The sequence below is a fragment of the Eurypyga helias genome, unplaced genomic scaffold (genome assembly GCF_000690775.1).
Source record: "Eurypyga helias isolate BGI_N326 unplaced genomic scaffold, ASM69077v1 scaffold31998, whole genome shotgun sequence".
NCBI classification, from domain to species: Eukaryota; Metazoa; Chordata; class Aves; order Eurypygiformes; family Eurypygidae; genus Eurypyga; species Eurypyga helias.
Window position 1 is genome coordinate 11,242 of NW_010265567.1, and position 17,671 is coordinate 28,912.

At 52.7% G+C, this 17,671-nt stretch overlaps 1 protein-coding gene across 1 annotated transcript in view; it reads right to left on the reverse strand.

Annotated features, from left to right (window-relative positions):
- WDR90 (WD repeat domain 90) overlaps positions 1-17,667 on the reverse strand; it is a gene marked incomplete at its 5' end in the record, with an annotated part of 28,863 nt that extends 11,196 nt beyond the window's left edge. Inside the window, 24 exon segments of the mRNA XM_010156793.1 lie at positions 773-937; positions 1,914-1,951; positions 2,049-2,182; positions 2,696-2,824; positions 3,080-3,241; positions 3,723-3,853; positions 4,851-4,981; positions 5,525-5,664; positions 6,093-6,328; positions 7,159-7,275; positions 8,415-8,530; positions 9,470-9,631; positions 9,822-9,940; positions 11,485-11,542; positions 11,848-11,993; positions 12,102-12,212; positions 12,858-12,926; positions 13,291-13,521; positions 14,433-14,533; positions 14,627-14,694; positions 15,477-15,600; positions 16,572-16,742; positions 17,185-17,314; positions 17,596-17,667. Of these exon segments, the coding sequence (XP_010155095.1) occupies positions 773-937; positions 1,914-1,951; positions 2,049-2,182; positions 2,696-2,824; positions 3,080-3,241; positions 3,723-3,853; positions 4,851-4,981; positions 5,525-5,664; positions 6,093-6,328; positions 7,159-7,275; positions 8,415-8,530; positions 9,470-9,631; positions 9,822-9,940; positions 11,485-11,542; positions 11,848-11,993; positions 12,102-12,212; positions 12,858-12,926; positions 13,291-13,521; positions 14,433-14,533; positions 14,627-14,694; positions 15,477-15,600; positions 16,572-16,742; positions 17,185-17,314; positions 17,596-17,667 (3,061 nt within the window).
- Positions 17,668-17,671: the final 4 nt, after the last annotated feature.

Sequence of the window (17,671 nt, forward strand, 5' to 3'; positions counted from 1 at the left end):
ACCCAAAAAAGAGAAAAAAAAAAAAACCAAAACCCAAAACAAACAAAGAAACAACCAACCAACCCACAAAAAAACAGACTACAGCGTCACACGTGCTCCTACATGACTGACCGTAGGAAAAGCACTGGCTTCCCAGGAGCAAAGGAGGAACATCCATCTCCCCCCATCACCCCGCTTGGCCACACCACACTGCAAACAACCTAAGGGCATCCACGCCGCATGCGCTGGGCATCGCTGTGAAAGCATCAGCCACGCAGCTAGAAAGAGGTCCTTCACAAGAGTGGCAGAGGCAGAGTTTTATGTTAAAGCTTTCCAACAAGTCCTGCCTGGGGCTAAGTGCTGGCAGCTGCCTGCTTCTGGCACCTCGCCACAAACTGCTGCAGCTTTGAGGCTGTGCATCTATTAATAGAGACATTGGGAGCTTTAATTTCAGATGGATTTAATAGAATGTGCCACAGAGATGATATTGGCTGCACACTGAAGAGGGGCTTCTGGCGTGCCTAGAAGCAGCAGCATGGAAAGAGCCAGAACAAGCAGTCTTGGGGGGCAACAGGAGTTTCCCTTAATACTGACTTCCTGTGGTAAATTGCATCCAAGGGAAGAGCCCCGAGGAACATATTGCTGCCCTTCGCCTTGCAACTCAGAGCACACTTCCAGGTCGATCTGACGACGTTAATAATGATCTATACAGACCAAGCTGCCGTGCAGGCCTGCACACGTCGTGCCCCTAGGAAGCCAAGCTCCGTACAAGATGGGAATAGCCCTGGTTTACCGTTTGCTGATTCTCCAGGAGACCTCACGCTCTCCTGCCTCACCAGCTCCTCCCTCCTGACCGACTCCACCACAAGGACCGAGGCATCTTTGGCTCCATTCGCCTCCATCCTGCTGCTGCCTGGCAGATCTGCTTCCTCCTCTTTGTCCGACTCAGAGAAAATACCTGAAGAGAGAGGACATAGCCATCCGTGTCCTTCAGGACTGCTTCATGTGTGACCAACCCTAAGTTCTGGCAGTGTCATTCTTCTGCTCTGTCTAACAGCCCATCTGTTAGGGTGGAGGGCAAGGCAGACACTGAGTATGTCCAGCAAGGCATTCTCCCCAGCCCTCGGAGAAGCTGTGCCAGCAGCTTAGCGTATGGAGGAGGCAGAGGAAAAGCGGTGCTGAACCCCAACAGCTCCAGATGGCTTTTTCCAAGTTATGGAGAGGAAAGCAGAGACTGGCCTGCCAGTCTGCAGGAAGGAGCTCACAGGCGGGGACAGCTCCAAGGATGCTGCTGAACTAGGCAACGTGTTTTTTCCTACAACAAGATTCATTTTCCCCCTTTCCTGCAAGCAGTTCCTCTTACTTTGACATCCTGCTCGGTGGACAGAGCTGACATCCAAACACGGTGGCGAGGACAGCAACGGAAGAGGCACCGTCTGCCGAGGTGTCTCAGAGGCATCCTTTAGCTTCTCAGAGCTCCCTTCTGTGAACAGAAAAGCGTTTGGGTAACTTCCTTCATCCTTAGATCCACTCATCCTCCTGTGCTGATCGATGGCCATACCTCCAAACTCATTTCTCCAGCTTCCTCCTACACAGGAAAAGCCACTTCTCTGTCCTTCAAGAAAGGGAGGGACAGAGAGAGAGGGACAGCGAGGGCAAGGAAAAAGAAGGCAGAAGAGATGGAGGCAGGGAAGGAGAGAAGGCAAAAGCTGAAAGACCTCCCAGAAGACCCAGAGTGGCTCTGCTCAGCACATCCCCTCCCTGGCAGAAACCCACTGAGAGGTGCTAGTTAATTGGAGACTGTCATCCGGGGCTAATTAGCTGGTTAACCTCCCCGCTACGTGACTCCCTAAGGGAAGGAACCAAAAGCCCCCAAGCCCTACCCTCTGCCATGCCGTGCCAGCCAGCACAACTCCCAGGGGAGGCAGACTCACCTGCTCCCGGCAGCAGAGCAGACTCAGAGGAGCAAGCCCTAGGAAGGGAAGGAGACCAGCGTTACACGGAGAGGGGATGGGGCAGGGGAGGTGACAGGAAGCAGGAGAAGGCCCTGCCCAGCACTGTGCACTTACCAGGCTGGGGGTGACCTCTCTGCAGGCAGAGCCAGGAAATCCCAGAGGAAGATGGCATCTCCAACACTGATGACGTGCCGTTGGTCTGGGGTGAAAGCCACCTGGCGCACTGGCTCCGAGTGGCCGATGTACACCTGGGAGAGAGCATGCCTTGGACTTCTCCGTCACCAAGTCTGTCCTATCAGGATGGTGGTTACTCCACTCCCTGCCCTGCACAGTGTCTTCATGCCTCAGCGGAAGGCCCTCCAAGAGACCAGCACCCCACCTACAGCACTCAGACTTAGGACTGATCTGCAGAAACAAGCAGAAGCTGAAAACCCCCAAGGTCTTCTCCTGGCTCTTAATGACTCCAAGACCTTCAGCGAGCCACTTCCTTCTCTGGGTGGCTCTGTCCCTTGCACAGAGGTAACACCCACCTCTGTCCTTCGCAGAGCATCTTGCACGTGCAGTGCTTTGGCAGCCCCAGCGCATGCTCAGTGCTGGGTGTTATTAGAAGGTGGGAATAGGGCTGTGTTTCTCAGCTAACTGGGCAAACTGGGAGTGAGGACACTGAGCCGAGCCACACAGAGGGCATCCTCTTTTCCAGGGAATCAGAAATCCTTGATCCAGGCAACATCAACCCCCTCCCCTCCCTTTGTGGGCAGTACCTGGAAGTTGATATCGAAGCGCATCCGATAGTCCCACACTTTGATAACCTTGTCGGCAGCAGTGAGCAGGTACCTGCCGTCCTTGCTCAGCGCCAAGGAAGAACAGGGCAGCTTATGCACGGGAGACACCTGAGGATAAGAAACAGCCCAGCAGCATTAACTGAGCCAGTTCAGGTCCTTACTTATGCTTCAGCAAAGCATGGAAAACAAGGACAAGCTCAGGCTCAGCCTGAGCACGACCACACCAGGACAGCTACGTGCTTGCCACTTGTGTTTCTCTGAAGCCTGTGAACTCCAGGATGAGCTCTTCTCTCGTTTAGCCTTCTACAGTGTCAGGAAGGGCCCAAAGTGAGACCTCAGCGCATGAATTTCACGGTGTCCTACCTCTCGCACCAGTCGTCCTGTTTTTGCATCAAGCACAAGGATTTTATTGGAAGCAGTGGACACCAGGAGCTCGCCTCGAGGCACCGGAGCAAAGTAGACTCTCACTGCAGAGTCCAAGGCTGTGCTGTTCAAGTCGAGGATGCTGATGTCTACCCTCAGCAGCTGTGAAACAAGGAGCTACTGAACAGACATCCTGAAGCAAATACTGCGGAAGCCTCGGGACTGACCTCATGGGTCTCTTAACATAAGGCTACAGACTTGCCCAGACCCTCCCCTTCCCACCTAACGAGGGGCTGCAGGGTCCAGGCAATGCCCCTACTGCCCAGGAAAGCAGCCCACAAAGAAGAGTCAGAGCTGACACACTACACAAGAGTTCTCCACATTATCTTTCTAGAGGGGAATGAAGTTGGAAAAGAAGAAACCTTGACTTGGTTGTTTCTATTTCTCAGAATGGAAAACAAACCTCACTGTTAGGACCTTGAGCAAACGCCTGCTGTGTGGCGAAGGGCCCTCTCCAACACTGCTGGTGCCCAAGGCTTTAGTCTATCTCATCTCCTGCAGCCTATGGGCATTTCCCCTTCGGTCCGTGGCACCCTACTCCCTTCCCACCCTCCCCCTGGAATGAGGGGAGCCCACTGGGTACCTCATCTAGAGAGCAGGCCTCCATCACGGTCACAACGTACTTGGAGGGACCCACGAAGGCCAAGAGACGGCTGTCCCCACTGACCACCAAAGCATCCGGACCGCTCCCAGCATCCCGGGCCACAACATTGCCTGAAGGCCACAGCAAGAGAGAGAGTGAGGAGAGGAGCAAAGCCCAGGCTGCAGCCAGCTCACTCTACGATGGTGCTGCTGACCGGTGGCTGCAGCTTCTCCTGCCTCCGAACGAGCCTCAGGTTAATACTCTGGCCTGAGAAAGACGCAACTTCTGTTGTAGAAGATGCTACATATTTTATCTGCAACACCCAAAGCGCGCAGCGAACTGTCTCAAAGACAAGGTTCAGATATGCGTCTTGTCGCCCGGCTGAACACGCAGTGTTTGCCAGGAGAGCAGAACAAAGTCAAGGGAATAAAATTGATTTTAGAATTTATTTTATAATGTTACAAGAAGCTATGACAAAGACCTAGGAGTGCAGGTGATTTTGGACAAATTTCCCAATATCTCCAAGCCCCTGTTCCTCCTCTGCTTCCTTCAACTGCACACTTCCTGGGGCAGGATCCTCCTCTTTGTACCATATCATCATCCAACACAACTCCCTTTCTCTGCCCAAGCTTGTGCTGCCGCAGCTCATTTCCCAAGCATACATGAAATGTGACATTAACGTTTCCAAACTGCTTTCCCCCTGCACCGCTTCCCCTTCCCACCCCCCGTTCACCAGCACTGTGCTGCAAGCAGGATTAGGGAAGCGATCCAGTTGAAACAAATTGAACTGCAGAAGCATGGAATGGAAAAAATCAGGGCTTGGGCATGAATAAGTAGGGAGACTCTTTGTGTTGCTTCTAGGCACTGCACCTGGAAAAGCAGGTCTCTGCAATTCCATCCCATTTGTGAAATCAAAATACTGAGCAAACTAAGGGCGTTTGAACCGGGACGGGTAGGGAAGGGGTGGCAGTCACTAGGGTTTGCTCACAGATACATGACAACTGACACAGCTCAGGAGGTTCATCAGAAAATATCTCTGAGTAGGCAGAGTCTGGTTTGGCTCTGGTACTAGGATGTCTGTGCTACTTAAAAAAAGAAGAAAGGCAACCCACACACCCAAAGCCTTACCCAGGACTCTCAGGATGTGGCTTTTCTGTGCCATACAGCTGTAAAGAGCCAGAGTTCCCTGCAAACAGGAGCTGAACATGAAATTGCCATCTGGAGAGAAGGTCAGTCCGGTGATCACAGTGCGGTGCTGCCTGAAAGAAGGCAGAAAACATGAGAAAGGGGAGGAGAACAAAGAAAATCCCGGAAAACAGTAGCAAGGTGAAGAACCCAGAGGAGTAAAATAATCAGGGGGAGGCAGAGGATCACACCGAGCTCACACCTGCAACTGCCCAGGACAACAGACACTCACCTTTTGGGAAAACCGAGCAAGAAGTGCAGCACTCCAGCTGTCCCATGATGGGATGTGCTCCCTCTCCCTTTGGAGCACTCTCCACTACCCACACAAGGGCTCCCTGTTCAGCTGCTCTCTAGGACAAGCCTTTTCCTACTGTTGGCCAACTGTCCACTGGGAATCCATAAAGAAATCCCTCAGAACCTTTGCAGGTTGGACTTTTACCACCCAGAGCCTTGGCACAGCAGGCTGTCCCTGCCTGAATCCAACCAGCTGTGACGCGGGGATGCTTGAGCTCAAGAAAAGCGCTTTTCCCACCTCCACGATTAGCGCTGTGGCTCTTGCCAGGACACCCAGTTAGACCCATGCCTGCCCCGGCCCAGCTCCCGCCGCAAGCACTAACTTGTGCTCCACCAGGAGGTAGGAGGCAGCCAGGCTGAAGGTCCGCACCATCCCGCTGTCAAAGCCACAGGCCAGGATCTGCTGGGCAGGGTGAAAGGCCACGGCACACGGCATCTCCTCTGCAGCTCTGAAGTCGTAGAGCTGCGGGGAAGAGACACACCGCAGGCACAAAGCCGGATAAAGCTCTACCTGCCAACCGCACCTGGTGACAAAACAGCCTCGGACCTCCACCGGGAGCGTGGCCTACCGCACAAATCTCATCCTGCCTGCAGGGATCTAAAGCCCAGAGAAGTCCTGGGTCTTTAGGCATTTAGATAAAGCCCTTGGATATTGTATTTTGTGGTAAAAAGCAATATTCCAAAGACGGAGGATAAGAAAATATGATTGTTTAACAATATTTTCAGAAGTAAGGCCAAACTATGCATGAAGCCAAAACTCTCAGTCCAAAGGATTTCTTGCCCATGCTTCAGGGAGGATGTTTAAGGGCTCTTGAACTGTGGAGCTTTACTAACCAGACTGAACAGACTATTAATAAATGCGAGATGCCTACTGACTTTCGTCTCACCTACCTGCTGCATGGAGACGAGGTCCCAGACTCGGATGGTATTGTCCCGAGACACCGTCGCCATCTGCTTCCAAATCCCCTCCACCGAGAACGCCAAAACGGAGTCCTCGTGAGAGCGCATGAGGGTGTTATAGTCCCGGGACTGGATATCCAGGTAGCCCAGATTCCCAGCAGCAGTTGTGCACAAGACTTTGCGGCTGTCCAGGCTGATGGAGACAGAACTCACTGGAGCCTCATGCTCTGGGGAAAGACACAGGAGTCAGCAAAGCCCGGCCTGGAAAAACGGTGGCAGGAGCTGGAACACAGTCACCAAACCAGATTCACATTTAGGAAAGTAACACATGCAGGAATGAACATCCCATGTCTTTTTACAAGGGCCTGTAGTGACAGGACAAGGGTAACGGGGTTAAATTGAAAGTGGGGAGGTTTAGATTAGATATCAGGAAGAAGTTCTTCCCGGAGAGGGTGGTGAGGCACTGGGACAGGTTGCCCAGAGAAGCTGAGGATGCCCCATCCCTGGAAGTGTTCAGGGCCAGGCTGGATGAGGCTTGGAGCAAACTGGTCTAGTGGAAGGTGTCCCTGCCCATGGCAGGGGGTTGGAACTGGATGGTCTTTAAGGTCCCTTCCAACCCAAACCATTCTATCATTCTATGGTTGAAGATTGAACGCTTGCAGGTTTGATTTCAGTGACAAATTAGTCTCTGCCCTTTCTACGGGTCCCCGGGCTCTGCTGTTATGGTGATTGTTTCAAAACCAGTGCAGAACTGCTTGGCTTCTCCCCTAATTTTCATGGACAAATGAGCCATGGGTACAAGGGCACAGAAATGAAGACGGAGTGCCTGCTCTCACCCAGGGGTTCCTGCCTTTCTCCTAGGAGTTACAAGAGTGAACATGAATAATTGTTGTTGAAGTAAAAGGCTTCTGAGCCAGCCACCTTTAGAGACAGCGGGCATAAAAGATGACCTCGTTCATGAGAATTGCTTTAGGAGACATGGCAGCGGAGCTCTAGCTTCACAGGAGCAGGCTATGGAGACATGGAGCTGGGAAGCACCACTCCCAGCTCTGCTCACCTGCCTCTAAGACAACAGCAGTGAAGTCCAGTGGCCACAGCCGCAGGTAGCCGTCTTCTGAACCCGTGGCACAGAAGGTTGAGGAGATGCTAATACTGTTTATAGCGATCCCAGGTCCTGAAAACACAAAAAAATGACACTCCCTTGTACAGCTGAAACAAGAAAACTCAAACTGAGCATTGACCCATCCAAGAGCTGAGTCCAATGGTCTGCCCACACCAGCGGCTGAAGTCTCAGCAGCCACCGGAGCCAGGAATCCCACAGTGACTGACGCCATAGGCTGAAGAGTCACAGCTAGCCCTTCTCAGGGCTCAAAACATGTTCAGTCCCTGTCCCTTACCAGCTCTCCTCTTTACCATCGTGCACCTCTTGCCAGGCACAGAAAATCCTCATAATTTGTTAAAACCTGCCATATTTTTTGCCTTGAGCAGGATTCTTCAGGGCAAAGGATATCCTAGATTAACTGCCCAAGATACAAATCCCTTTCCTTTCCATATCTCAAATCCTCTCTGCAGCATAGTGAGAATGGAGAAAGAATACAGATATCAAAAAATTCTCAGTTTTTGTGTATCTTTTGAGTTATTTTCATTGGTCAAAGCACTGGCACAAGCCAGCACTGTTACCAGGAGGACACCCAAGGATATTGTTTCATCTCCTCTTGGGCATTTTCTCACCCACGAAGTGAGAACTGGAGTTACATAGCTCTAAGGGGCATGCTCTAGATTAATAAACTCAGTTTACCAAAGCCAAAGCAATCTGTGCACTAAGTTTTAAGACATCACAGCAATCACACTTGAAAGTGAATTCTTCCCACTGTTAAAATTAATGGAAGAGCTGAAAGCTGTACTACTTAGTATACAGCCACAAAGATTTCCCAAACACTCTGTGCAGGCTGAATAATGAAAAAAACGCCCAAATTCGTCTTTTTCGTTGTTCTGCTTAGCTCTTTTTCCATCTCTACATTAAGATTCCCATCAGCAAATTAAAGACCTTGTTTCATGTTTCTAAAAGCAGTGTTTCTCTGAAAGTGCAATCAGCATCTAAAATGCTAACACTCTTATCTCTTTCTTGATACTTTGCTGGACTAAGGAAGATTACTTGCAGTACTTCAGAGGCAAACAGTTCACAATGATCTAATCAACCCCAAAATAATACTTAGCAGTAGGTCAAAAGCTGGTTTATTTTACCAGACTTGTTTGAATTCATCTCTGAGCTTGATGATGGTTGAGGTGCTCCCTGCCTGCAGATCCTCCTACCTGTGCCGCCGCCTGCCTTGTCCTGCTGCTGTGCGGGCAGCAGCCGCCGCGCGCTCCTCATGCAGACGTTCTTGTAGTCCACCTCCAGGATGTGGCCACTCTTGCTACAGACAAAGCTGTAAAGGAGAGACACTCCCTCTCTGGCACCCCGGGGTTGAGGAGCTGTGCCAGCGTGGTTTAGTAAAAAAACAGCTTGGTTTTCCCTTAAAACTGGCTGATGGAAAGCAATTATGGTTTGCAGTAACCTAACGGGTCAACAAGGTGTCCAGGGGCACCTTTCCAAGTGCTACCCTACAAATCTACAACCAAGTCAGAGCTTCCTAGTTTATTTCTTGTCGCTCTGAAACATTAAATCAGCAAAAAAGCCAAAAGCTCGGCACAGGCTTCAGAAAGAAACCGCTCTCTGCCCCAGGACACAGCTCAGGGGAAGGCAGGGCCAGCTGAGCCGACAGCTCTGCCTTTGTGGAACAGTATGTGGTAGCAAAAGGGCTGGCCTTGATGAGTAAAATTGAAAAAACCCCAGCAACAACGCATGTTTCCTGTCTGTATGCAAGAGGAACAGGTTGCCCAGAGAAGCTGTGGATGCCCCATCCCTGGAAGCGTTCAAGGCCAGGCTGGATGAGGCTTGGAGCAACCTGGTCTAGTGGAAGGTGTCCCTGTCCATGGCAGGGGAGTTGGAACTAGATGGTGTTTAAGGTCCCTTCCAACCCAAACCAGTCGATGATTCCGTGACATGTACCACACTCCTCCTGCTGCCGACAGAAAGCTAACCTCATGCCTCAGGCTGGGAGACATTCACAAAAACATGTGTGGCAAGAGGCAGGACCCATTTCTCAGGCTATTCTGCAAGCAGTTGAACCCCTTCCGAGCAGTGAAGCATGCTGAGGAGGGGAGAGGCTCTCCCAGCTCCAGGAGGCACCTGTATTTTGCAGGGAAAGCCCAAGCAAAAGGCCATACTCGCGCAGAGAAGGATGCTAAAGGCAGCTGAGAGCCACAGCGTTCCCCCGGCAGGCTGCCCCAAGGATGGGTGACAGCAGAGCCCAGAAGCCCCTTACAGCGTGCGGTCCTCCGGCTCCCGCTCGGCCACATGTCCCTCCTCGAAGGCCAAGTCCGTGAACTCCAAGGAATGGTACTCGCCCAGATTGACGGGACATGAGCGCAGTGCTCCGCTCCGCACTCGCCACAGCCTGACGTTGTCCCGGCCACACGACACCATCCTGTCCCAGGGAGAGACTGCGTGAGGACCAGGGCAGGTCTCTCCAAGCCCCTGGTGAAAGGTCCCACCAAGGTCACCAGCCGACACCAAGGATGGAGAACAGGAACAGCAACCTGATGGCTGCAGCATCACAACTGCCCCCGCAGCCATCCCAGAACCAATGCTTTTGATCTATTTTCTTAGCACACTACCTTGTGTCATCAAAAAAAGCAATCTTCAAGGCCTGGATATCTATGTCCGTGTGTGCTTTGGCCAGCACGGCCACCTCTCCGCCACAGGTCACCTGAGCAGCGTTCCACACCACCACCATCTGAAGGAAGAAGATACAATGGCAGAGCTGCTCAAATGAGGAAACCTTGGCAGTAAAAGAGCTTTTCATCACAGCAGCTGACCAGCTGCACATATGGGAGCCTGTTCCAGAGCTGGGCACGAAGTATCCATAACAGAATTGAAGCAGGGGGGGCCAAAAAAAAAACCCACACACAACCCCTTGCACAGAGGGTTTAGGACAGTTTTGCAAAGCTTCACAGCAATATACTTGTCTGGCATCCGTAATTATAGGTTCTAAATCCCAGGGCTGCCTGGCAACAGAGCTCAGACTTGGAAAGAAAATCCACAGAGGAGTGGGAGCTCTGTCTGTTGAGATACAGGAGCTGTGCCGGGGCTGAGCCAGAGGCAGCACGCGTCCAGCTGCACTGGCTCCCGCAGCACTTTGCCCCAATGCGGGTTTACGTGCTTGTGGTACCCAACACGAAGGGCATGAGAACCCAACCCTTTCCCCAAAGAAATAGGAAGGTGGGTGAAGAAACACAGGTGATCTGATGCTCTGAGTTTCAGAAACACAGACCCAGTAACACCTCACAGTCCGGGGCAGGCTGAGGCATCACCCTGGGAGAGGTGCTCCTGGCCAGCCCCCCTAAACTCCTTGTTCTCCCATCCTGCTTGTGCCCTGTTGATCCCTGCTCCTCAGGTTCAGCTCACCAGCTCCCACCTGGATAATGGACTGCTGCCACGTGCCAGGAAAAAAAACAGAGCGCTGTTTGTTTTTTCCTGCAGGCAGCACGCAGTTAGTGATGGCACAGCTAATTGCTGGTGGTTGTCAATAAGGGATCAGTGGATGAAAACAGTTCCACCGAGATATAAAACCCCCAGTCCCACAAAACAATTTTATTTTTGACTGCTACGTGTGGGATCTGCATCATCCCCTCACTACATCAGTGGGTGGCAGCCTCAGTGCCCAGCATCGCTGCCTGTGATGCTCAGAACTGAGAGATGAAACCTTGCATCTTGCCCTAAATGCTATTTAAAAAAAAAAAGAAAAAGGTTTTTTTGGGCTCTAGTCAATGCTGAACCTCCCATTTCAGTTCCCATTCCTCCACTACATGTGTGCAAGCCTTCCAGCTCAAAATACCACACAAACATGTGTCACCCTCAGCCCGATGGGCCAGATCGGCTGCGGAGGCGGGCGGCAATGCTGCGTGTGAGCCTGCAGCGATCCCCACAGCGTGCGGGCAGAATCACACAGCCACCTTCATCCCCCTGGCTGGCTCCTCGCTGGGACCACACCAGGGACAGGAACAGCCCCAAGTGCAACCCAAGAAGGTCTCTCCTTCTGCTTCCAAAAGGAATTGTTTGCTTGCAGCGGAGGATCATGCAGGCAAACGCTCACAGGCATCAGGTAGGAGGGAATTGTTTTCTGAGCAGCTAACACGAAAGGGATCTCCCTCTGACTACAGAGAAGAAAATGTCTAGGAAAGCCCAGAGCAAAATAACTATGTAATCTGGGAGAAGAAACGCCTCACGTTGCTTGTTCACAGGGCAGGGAAATGTCCAAACCCAAGTTTCAGTCCTCACCGTTTTGCCGTGCCCATCCTTTCCGACACCACACAGAACGGCTCCGCTGTGGGAGAAGCTGGAATAAAAGGCCAGCTGGTGAAACGTGGCTCCTTGTACCCCGAGTGCATCTCAGCAGGGAACAAAAGGAGACAAGTTCAGGGTACTGGGAGACTGCAGGGCCTGAGGGATAAGCTCAGGAGGGAGCCGGCACCCTATCGGCTGCTCTGGGCCAGGTGCCAGCAGGTCTCGGTCGTAAATGCAGGCAGCTGGAGGAGAGCTACAACTCACCCCTGGTTCATCACACCCAACGGCACCAACATGCAGCCTGGCTGCGACACTCAGCACCCCTGAACGCATCCCTGCGCCCAGGCTGACACCCACCTCAGGGACAAGAGGGAGCGGACGTGGGTTTTAAACACCGAGAGGCAGGTGCCCGTCGGGAAGTCCCAGAGTCGCACCACGCTCAGGGGACCAGCCTGCGCCGAAGCCAGCAAGGTGCTGTTCCCATTGAAGGCCAGCGCCGACACCTGCGGGAAGCAGCAGGTGAGAGGCTCTGAAGGAGAACTGGGGCCTGGGGTACATCTGGGGTACAAGGACAGTGCTGCTGTAGGGCTTTGAAAGGGGAGTATGCTCACCTTATCGGTGTGTCCAGTGAAGAACCTCTGCTCTCCAGTCTGGATCTGCAGGGCAACTATAACAGCGTGGCAAGGGTAGACCACAGCAGAGTTGTCTTGAGTCCACAGCGCCTGCAGGACCGAGACAGGAGTGAGAGGGCTGCAGATCCTCCAGACGTGCTCCAGGTCCTAGGCTGGACCTGCAGAGATCTGCCGCATGTGTGCGGGTGCGAGGATACTCTTTCAGACAAGTACTCTTCTAACTCGCAAAGGAAAACTAAGAGCTCAGCTGACATCCTACGGTGGATTTACCATTCCAATCTTATCCGACAGTGGATTTACCATTCCAATCTTGTCTACTACATGAACAGCATATACAAGGAAAATCATGGTATTGACAGAGCCTTGAACTGGCTGAACCATAACGACCCCTTTTTTACCCTAACACAGACCACAAGCTGGGCTCCTGGAAGATAAAGTGCCCCATGGAAACAATCCAAAACACAGCCCTTCTTTGTCAGATTCCTACAAAGCAGCTCTGATTTTCATGTGTTAAAATGCAGAAGCCACGTGCTCTAAAAGGCCCCTCTAATTTTTAATTCACTATCGTAACAGCAGAAGACTCACACACAAACAAACTCATATCCACCTGCCTTGGGGTCATTTTCCCAACCAAACATGCAGGAAGGGTAGCACCCAGCTGCCTTTCACACCTCCAGAAAAAAATAATCCATCTGTGATTACATGTAAACTCCCCAAACCATCTGTGTTACTGACCCACTTGGTGCTGCAGCCTCCAAAGCCAATAATCATTCTCAGCTTCAGGATGGGATCCGGTAGGAGCCTCTGGAAAAAAAACAACCCAGACAGCGGTGTTGCACTTGGAGCTGGACTGAGGTCCTGCGCCCACCAGGCCCCTTCATCCCCACTGCCAGTTTCTCTCTGAAGCAGCCAGGCAGCTTTGGGTTCTCTCCTGTTAGGTCAGTGTGTTCGAACACAGGGTCTCTCTTTCAAGGCAAGTAAGATACTAGCAGAAAGGAGAACTACTAGTTGGAAAAACTAATGCCAGCAGAAAGACTCCATAGGATTAACTGGAACTCCAGCCCGAAGCTTGTGTTCCCTGTGCTGCTTCTGCCGGGCTCACAAACTTCAGCCGTAAGCGTCCCAAAGCCACCCTGGGGCTGCTGTGACTCCTCAGTGCTTCACCCACCTCCTCTGAGCCGGTGCGGACCGCTTGGGTGGTCCGATTGCTCCTCTGGTGAGCGTACACATGGATGCTACCGTCACCGAGTGCCGGTGACTGCCCCGTGTCCCTCACACTGCGCAGCCTCTGGTTCTTCTCTAGCTCCTGGTCTGCAGCAGGCACAGCTCTCGCAGGCCCTGGGGCTGTCAGGTGAACCTCAGGGATACTTCTCGTAACTACAGGATGACGGCGCGCCATCTGAGAAAGAGCAACACCTCAGACAGAGACCAGGCCTCCACGCACCGCAAGGCAGAGACAGGGAGACACCCGCGTCTCTCCCGAGCGACTCTTCACAGCGACACAAACAAGGACAGAGCGACATGGAGGAAGAGCATCCCTATGGGTACCTAACGTGGCCAGGTACATTAGCCAGCCACTCTCCCTACGCTCCCAGAGTTGTCTGTGCACAGTTCCTCTCCTCCAGACAGCAAACCAGTGCCCCAGGAAAGATCCAGCCTTGATCAGTCACCAGCAGAGCTGCCTTCTCTCCAGTCAGTAGAGGCTAACAGCCCTGGCCAGCCCACTTGGCACATCCCAGTTCAGAAGAGAAAAAGCATTCATGCTCCTCGTTTTCTCCCTCTCCATGGCATGGCTTCCCCCAGTCCCTCTCCAAAAGCCCATCCCCATGCTGTCTGGTAAGCCAGTGAGCACCAGCTCCTGCACCACCACCAGCAAGGAAGAGGGAGTCAGCAGTGAGGGCAGCTGCCCACAGTCCCAGCAACCCAGACTCCACGCACTGCTCTGCTCCCCAAGAGCACCCGGCCAAGTTCTTTAGTCTCCAGTCCTCATTTCCTATCTACAATTTGAAGACACAATCATTTGCTGCCACAGCTGAGACAGGGAGAATAGATGTCTGGAGATTACGAGGTACTTGGCATTTATCTTGTCTCTGCTTTGTGCTACACCAGACTGACCCACCCAGTCGTTAACCACAGGGCTGAGGGCAGCAAGCCATGCCCAGGTCTGGGGTCTGACCTGCCCGGATCAGCTGGGAACAACAACAAGCACCTTCTATGTCTTAAATAAAGGAACTAGAAGACAAGATGTGGGGAAAAGCTCCATGGGAGGCAGAAAGGAAGAAGGTGCAGCCTCCTCCATGGTGCACTTACACCTTTGGGACTGGTTATCTGATGGATGAGGGACAGTCGGTCACGAACTGCTTTGGTGAGCTGCGGCAGCTGGCAGACGGGGTCCTCTGGGACTTGCCCACCTGGGTGACACGAGAAGCGAGTTGGGCTCTTTGGGAAACCCAAGGCACCCATCCGGGCGGCACAGCCTGGGCTGCTGTCCCCAGCCTTCCCACCTGCTGCAGGACTGGGACAGCTCTTCTGGATGGAGTCGTTCGGCAGCTTGGAGCCCTCGGGTGGGAACCTGAGCAAAATGAGAGGAAGGTGCCCTCTAATCAGGATGCTGCACTGGCACCCAGGACCTCACTTGATAACTCCCTGCTTGGCACAGAAGCCTCTTCACTGTCTCCAGTAAGATTCTCCCTTTTGCTCTCTTCTCCCCCAAATATCCTGACACCAAAGCATCTCCCAGGTTTGATCTACACCGTTCCTTTCCAGAGGTCAGAGCTTGGCATTGCACGCTTCAGGCAACGCCAGCAAGCTGATGATGGTGACGAGCTGCAATTTATACCAACACAGTTCTCTGGTAAAATCCTCCCCTCTGATGGGAGCCCAGCTCCGAAGCTGAGGACGGTACACTTAGGTCTGCCTCCTGACGAGGCACTACGGCCGCTCACTGCTCGGCAGCCCCTGCCAGACTACCCGTTAACTCAGCAAGAGGCTGAAGCGCTCCCGACGAAGGGCATGCAGAGAAGGGCTTGCATTTCGCTGTTAGCCACGGGAGCGATCCCAGCAAGGTAACCAAGAGGACTGGTGTTAACGCCAGGCAGAGGAATGCTCTACAGCCTTTCCTACCCCAAGACATCACTGATCAGCAATTAAGCTTAGACCAGGGTAGATATGTTAATGACACCTAAATGCTGGAGTTGGGGTGACCAAAACATCTCTACTTGAGCCCCAGGTCTGTCTGAATCCCTCGTTCCTTAAGCGGTGTCACCCATCCTGCCTTCCCAGGGAACAGGGAGGTCTTGGAGCCGTGGTGGGTTTAAGCACAGCCGGCAGCAGCCGTACCTGATGTAGTCATACCTGATGTAGTCGTAGAGGTCGTGCCACTTCTCTCCCTTTGGCACAGGGAATGCCATTTCCCGCGGCATGGGAGCGACCCCGCGGCAGGCCAGGTCAGCTTGCTGGGCCTCGGAGAAGCTCACACCTGGCAGCACAGAGATAAAGACAGTAAGTTCTCCGAGGCCTGTGGAGCTCATTGAAATCATGTGTTTCCCCACAGGACACGGGCACAAACCACTTCCCTCTCTAAGAGCACCTGAAAAACAAAGATTATGACCCTGAGGTCTGTTAACAAAAGCACCTTTGCCCAGGAATATTCCTGAAGCTCTCCACCACTAAAAAAGACCCCAGAGCATAAACCCTTGGTATCAAGTCAGAAATCCCCAAGGCCCAAGATTTGCTTAGTTTTCTATTCAGTGAGTCAGCAGTTTCACATGATTTGTGTTAAGGCTCTTTCCTCATTTCCTTGTTGTCTTGCATTTGTAACTTCATGCAAGTCTTGAAGATAGAACAACTTTCAGGAATCTGAAAGCAGCATCTCTAACTTCCTACTCACTGATGCCTTCCAGTCATGTCAGGCAGATTTCCAGCACCAAAAAAACCCAAAAGAAAAGCAGAAGCAAAGTTTCTGACCTTTATTATTTTGACCTCTTTATCTCTGCCACACTGAACAGGTGGATATAAAGAAGTAGGTTGGAAGATTTCTGAGACAAAGAACCCCACAGGGTCTTCAGCAGATAAAAGCACAGGCCTCGTAGAAGTGAGGCTTGGTAACACCTTTTTTTCCATGAAAAACATTTCTAACTTTGGTAAGATATCTAACTTTGCTCTGATCACTCACTTTTACAGCTGGAAAACGAGAGGTCACTTTCCTCCAGAGAAGCCAAGAGATTGTGTTCACCAGCATACGTAAAACTTAACACTGCACCAAGTATTTTGCCCTTTCTGCTTCCTACCCCAGCGCTACAGTAAGCATGGCCCAGTGCTCGGCCAGGGGTAACGGCCCTGTCAGCCTCATGCTTGGAAGAGGAGCCTTAACACCCCGATGGGTTCCATCTGGGCTGGGTTGAAGTCACAAGAGAAGCCAGAGGCGACGCCGAGGTCTCAGCCCCTCACCTGCGTCGAACAACAAGTCGCTGGTGCAGAGGTTTTTCACCAGCAGGTTGGAGCAGAGCTTGATGGTCTTCAGGTGACTGTAACGGCGGCTGAGGTAGAGGGAGAGGATGGAGCGGAGGTCGAGCACCAGGCAGGTCCAGCGCACATCTGCAGGGGCTGCTCCCAGGAGATCTGGGGAGGAGAGCAACAGGGAAGATGGGAAAAGTTGCTACAGACCTCAGGCCCTGGCCCTCGCAGAATGGGAGACATGAGATAACGCGGTTACGTAAAAAGCCTTTACCAGGCAACACTCCCACCATGCTTGGCTTGTCTGGGCCAGATGGGAGAACTCACCTCGTAGCAGTGCAGGGGTGGGGAAGGTGCAGCCCTGCTGCCTGCATGGACTCACGCCCAGCCTGCCACTGCACCCCACTGCTTGGGAGAATGGGAACAGGGGACAGCCCTCACAGGAGCTACTGCTCCAACCTTCCAGCTGCTGAGGACCAGCACTCCTCACCCTCCATGAACACATCAAGTCAACTTCTAAACTCGCTTTACTTTGCTGGTGATGTGCCAGCCCAGTCCCAGCAGTGCGGTCGGCAGCAGCCGCAGCGGCACCAGGCATACTCCTCACCATGCCTGGCCGTCCCGTTGCACACCGAGCCCTTGGCTGCTCCGCAGATGAAGGGGAACTGCAGCCAAGTGGCCGTGGACTTGAACTCCTTGAAGAGGTTGGAGAAAGAGATGCGAACCACTAGGTTTTCCTGAGGAGACAGACACAGACGGAGCTTTAGTCACCCTGCTGGCTTTGGCAGGGAATGCTGCAGCGGAGGTGGCTTGTGGCTGTGTCCTCTGTCCGCAGCACAGACACCACGAGGATGGAAACAATCTCTGACCCAGGGTAACCCACCAGCAGCAAAAAACAGCCAAGTTCTGCACCTCGAAACACAGAAGACCACTGCTGCCACCCCCTCCCAATTAGGTCCTTCAATTAGGCCGTGACACTAATGACAGTGGTTTAGCGAGGCGGCCCTGTGTCACTTACCTCGGTGGCGACGTCCAGGTGGACCACGAAGTGCTTGCGGGGCATGGGCCTGAAGAGCAGGTAGAGGTACCGCCCT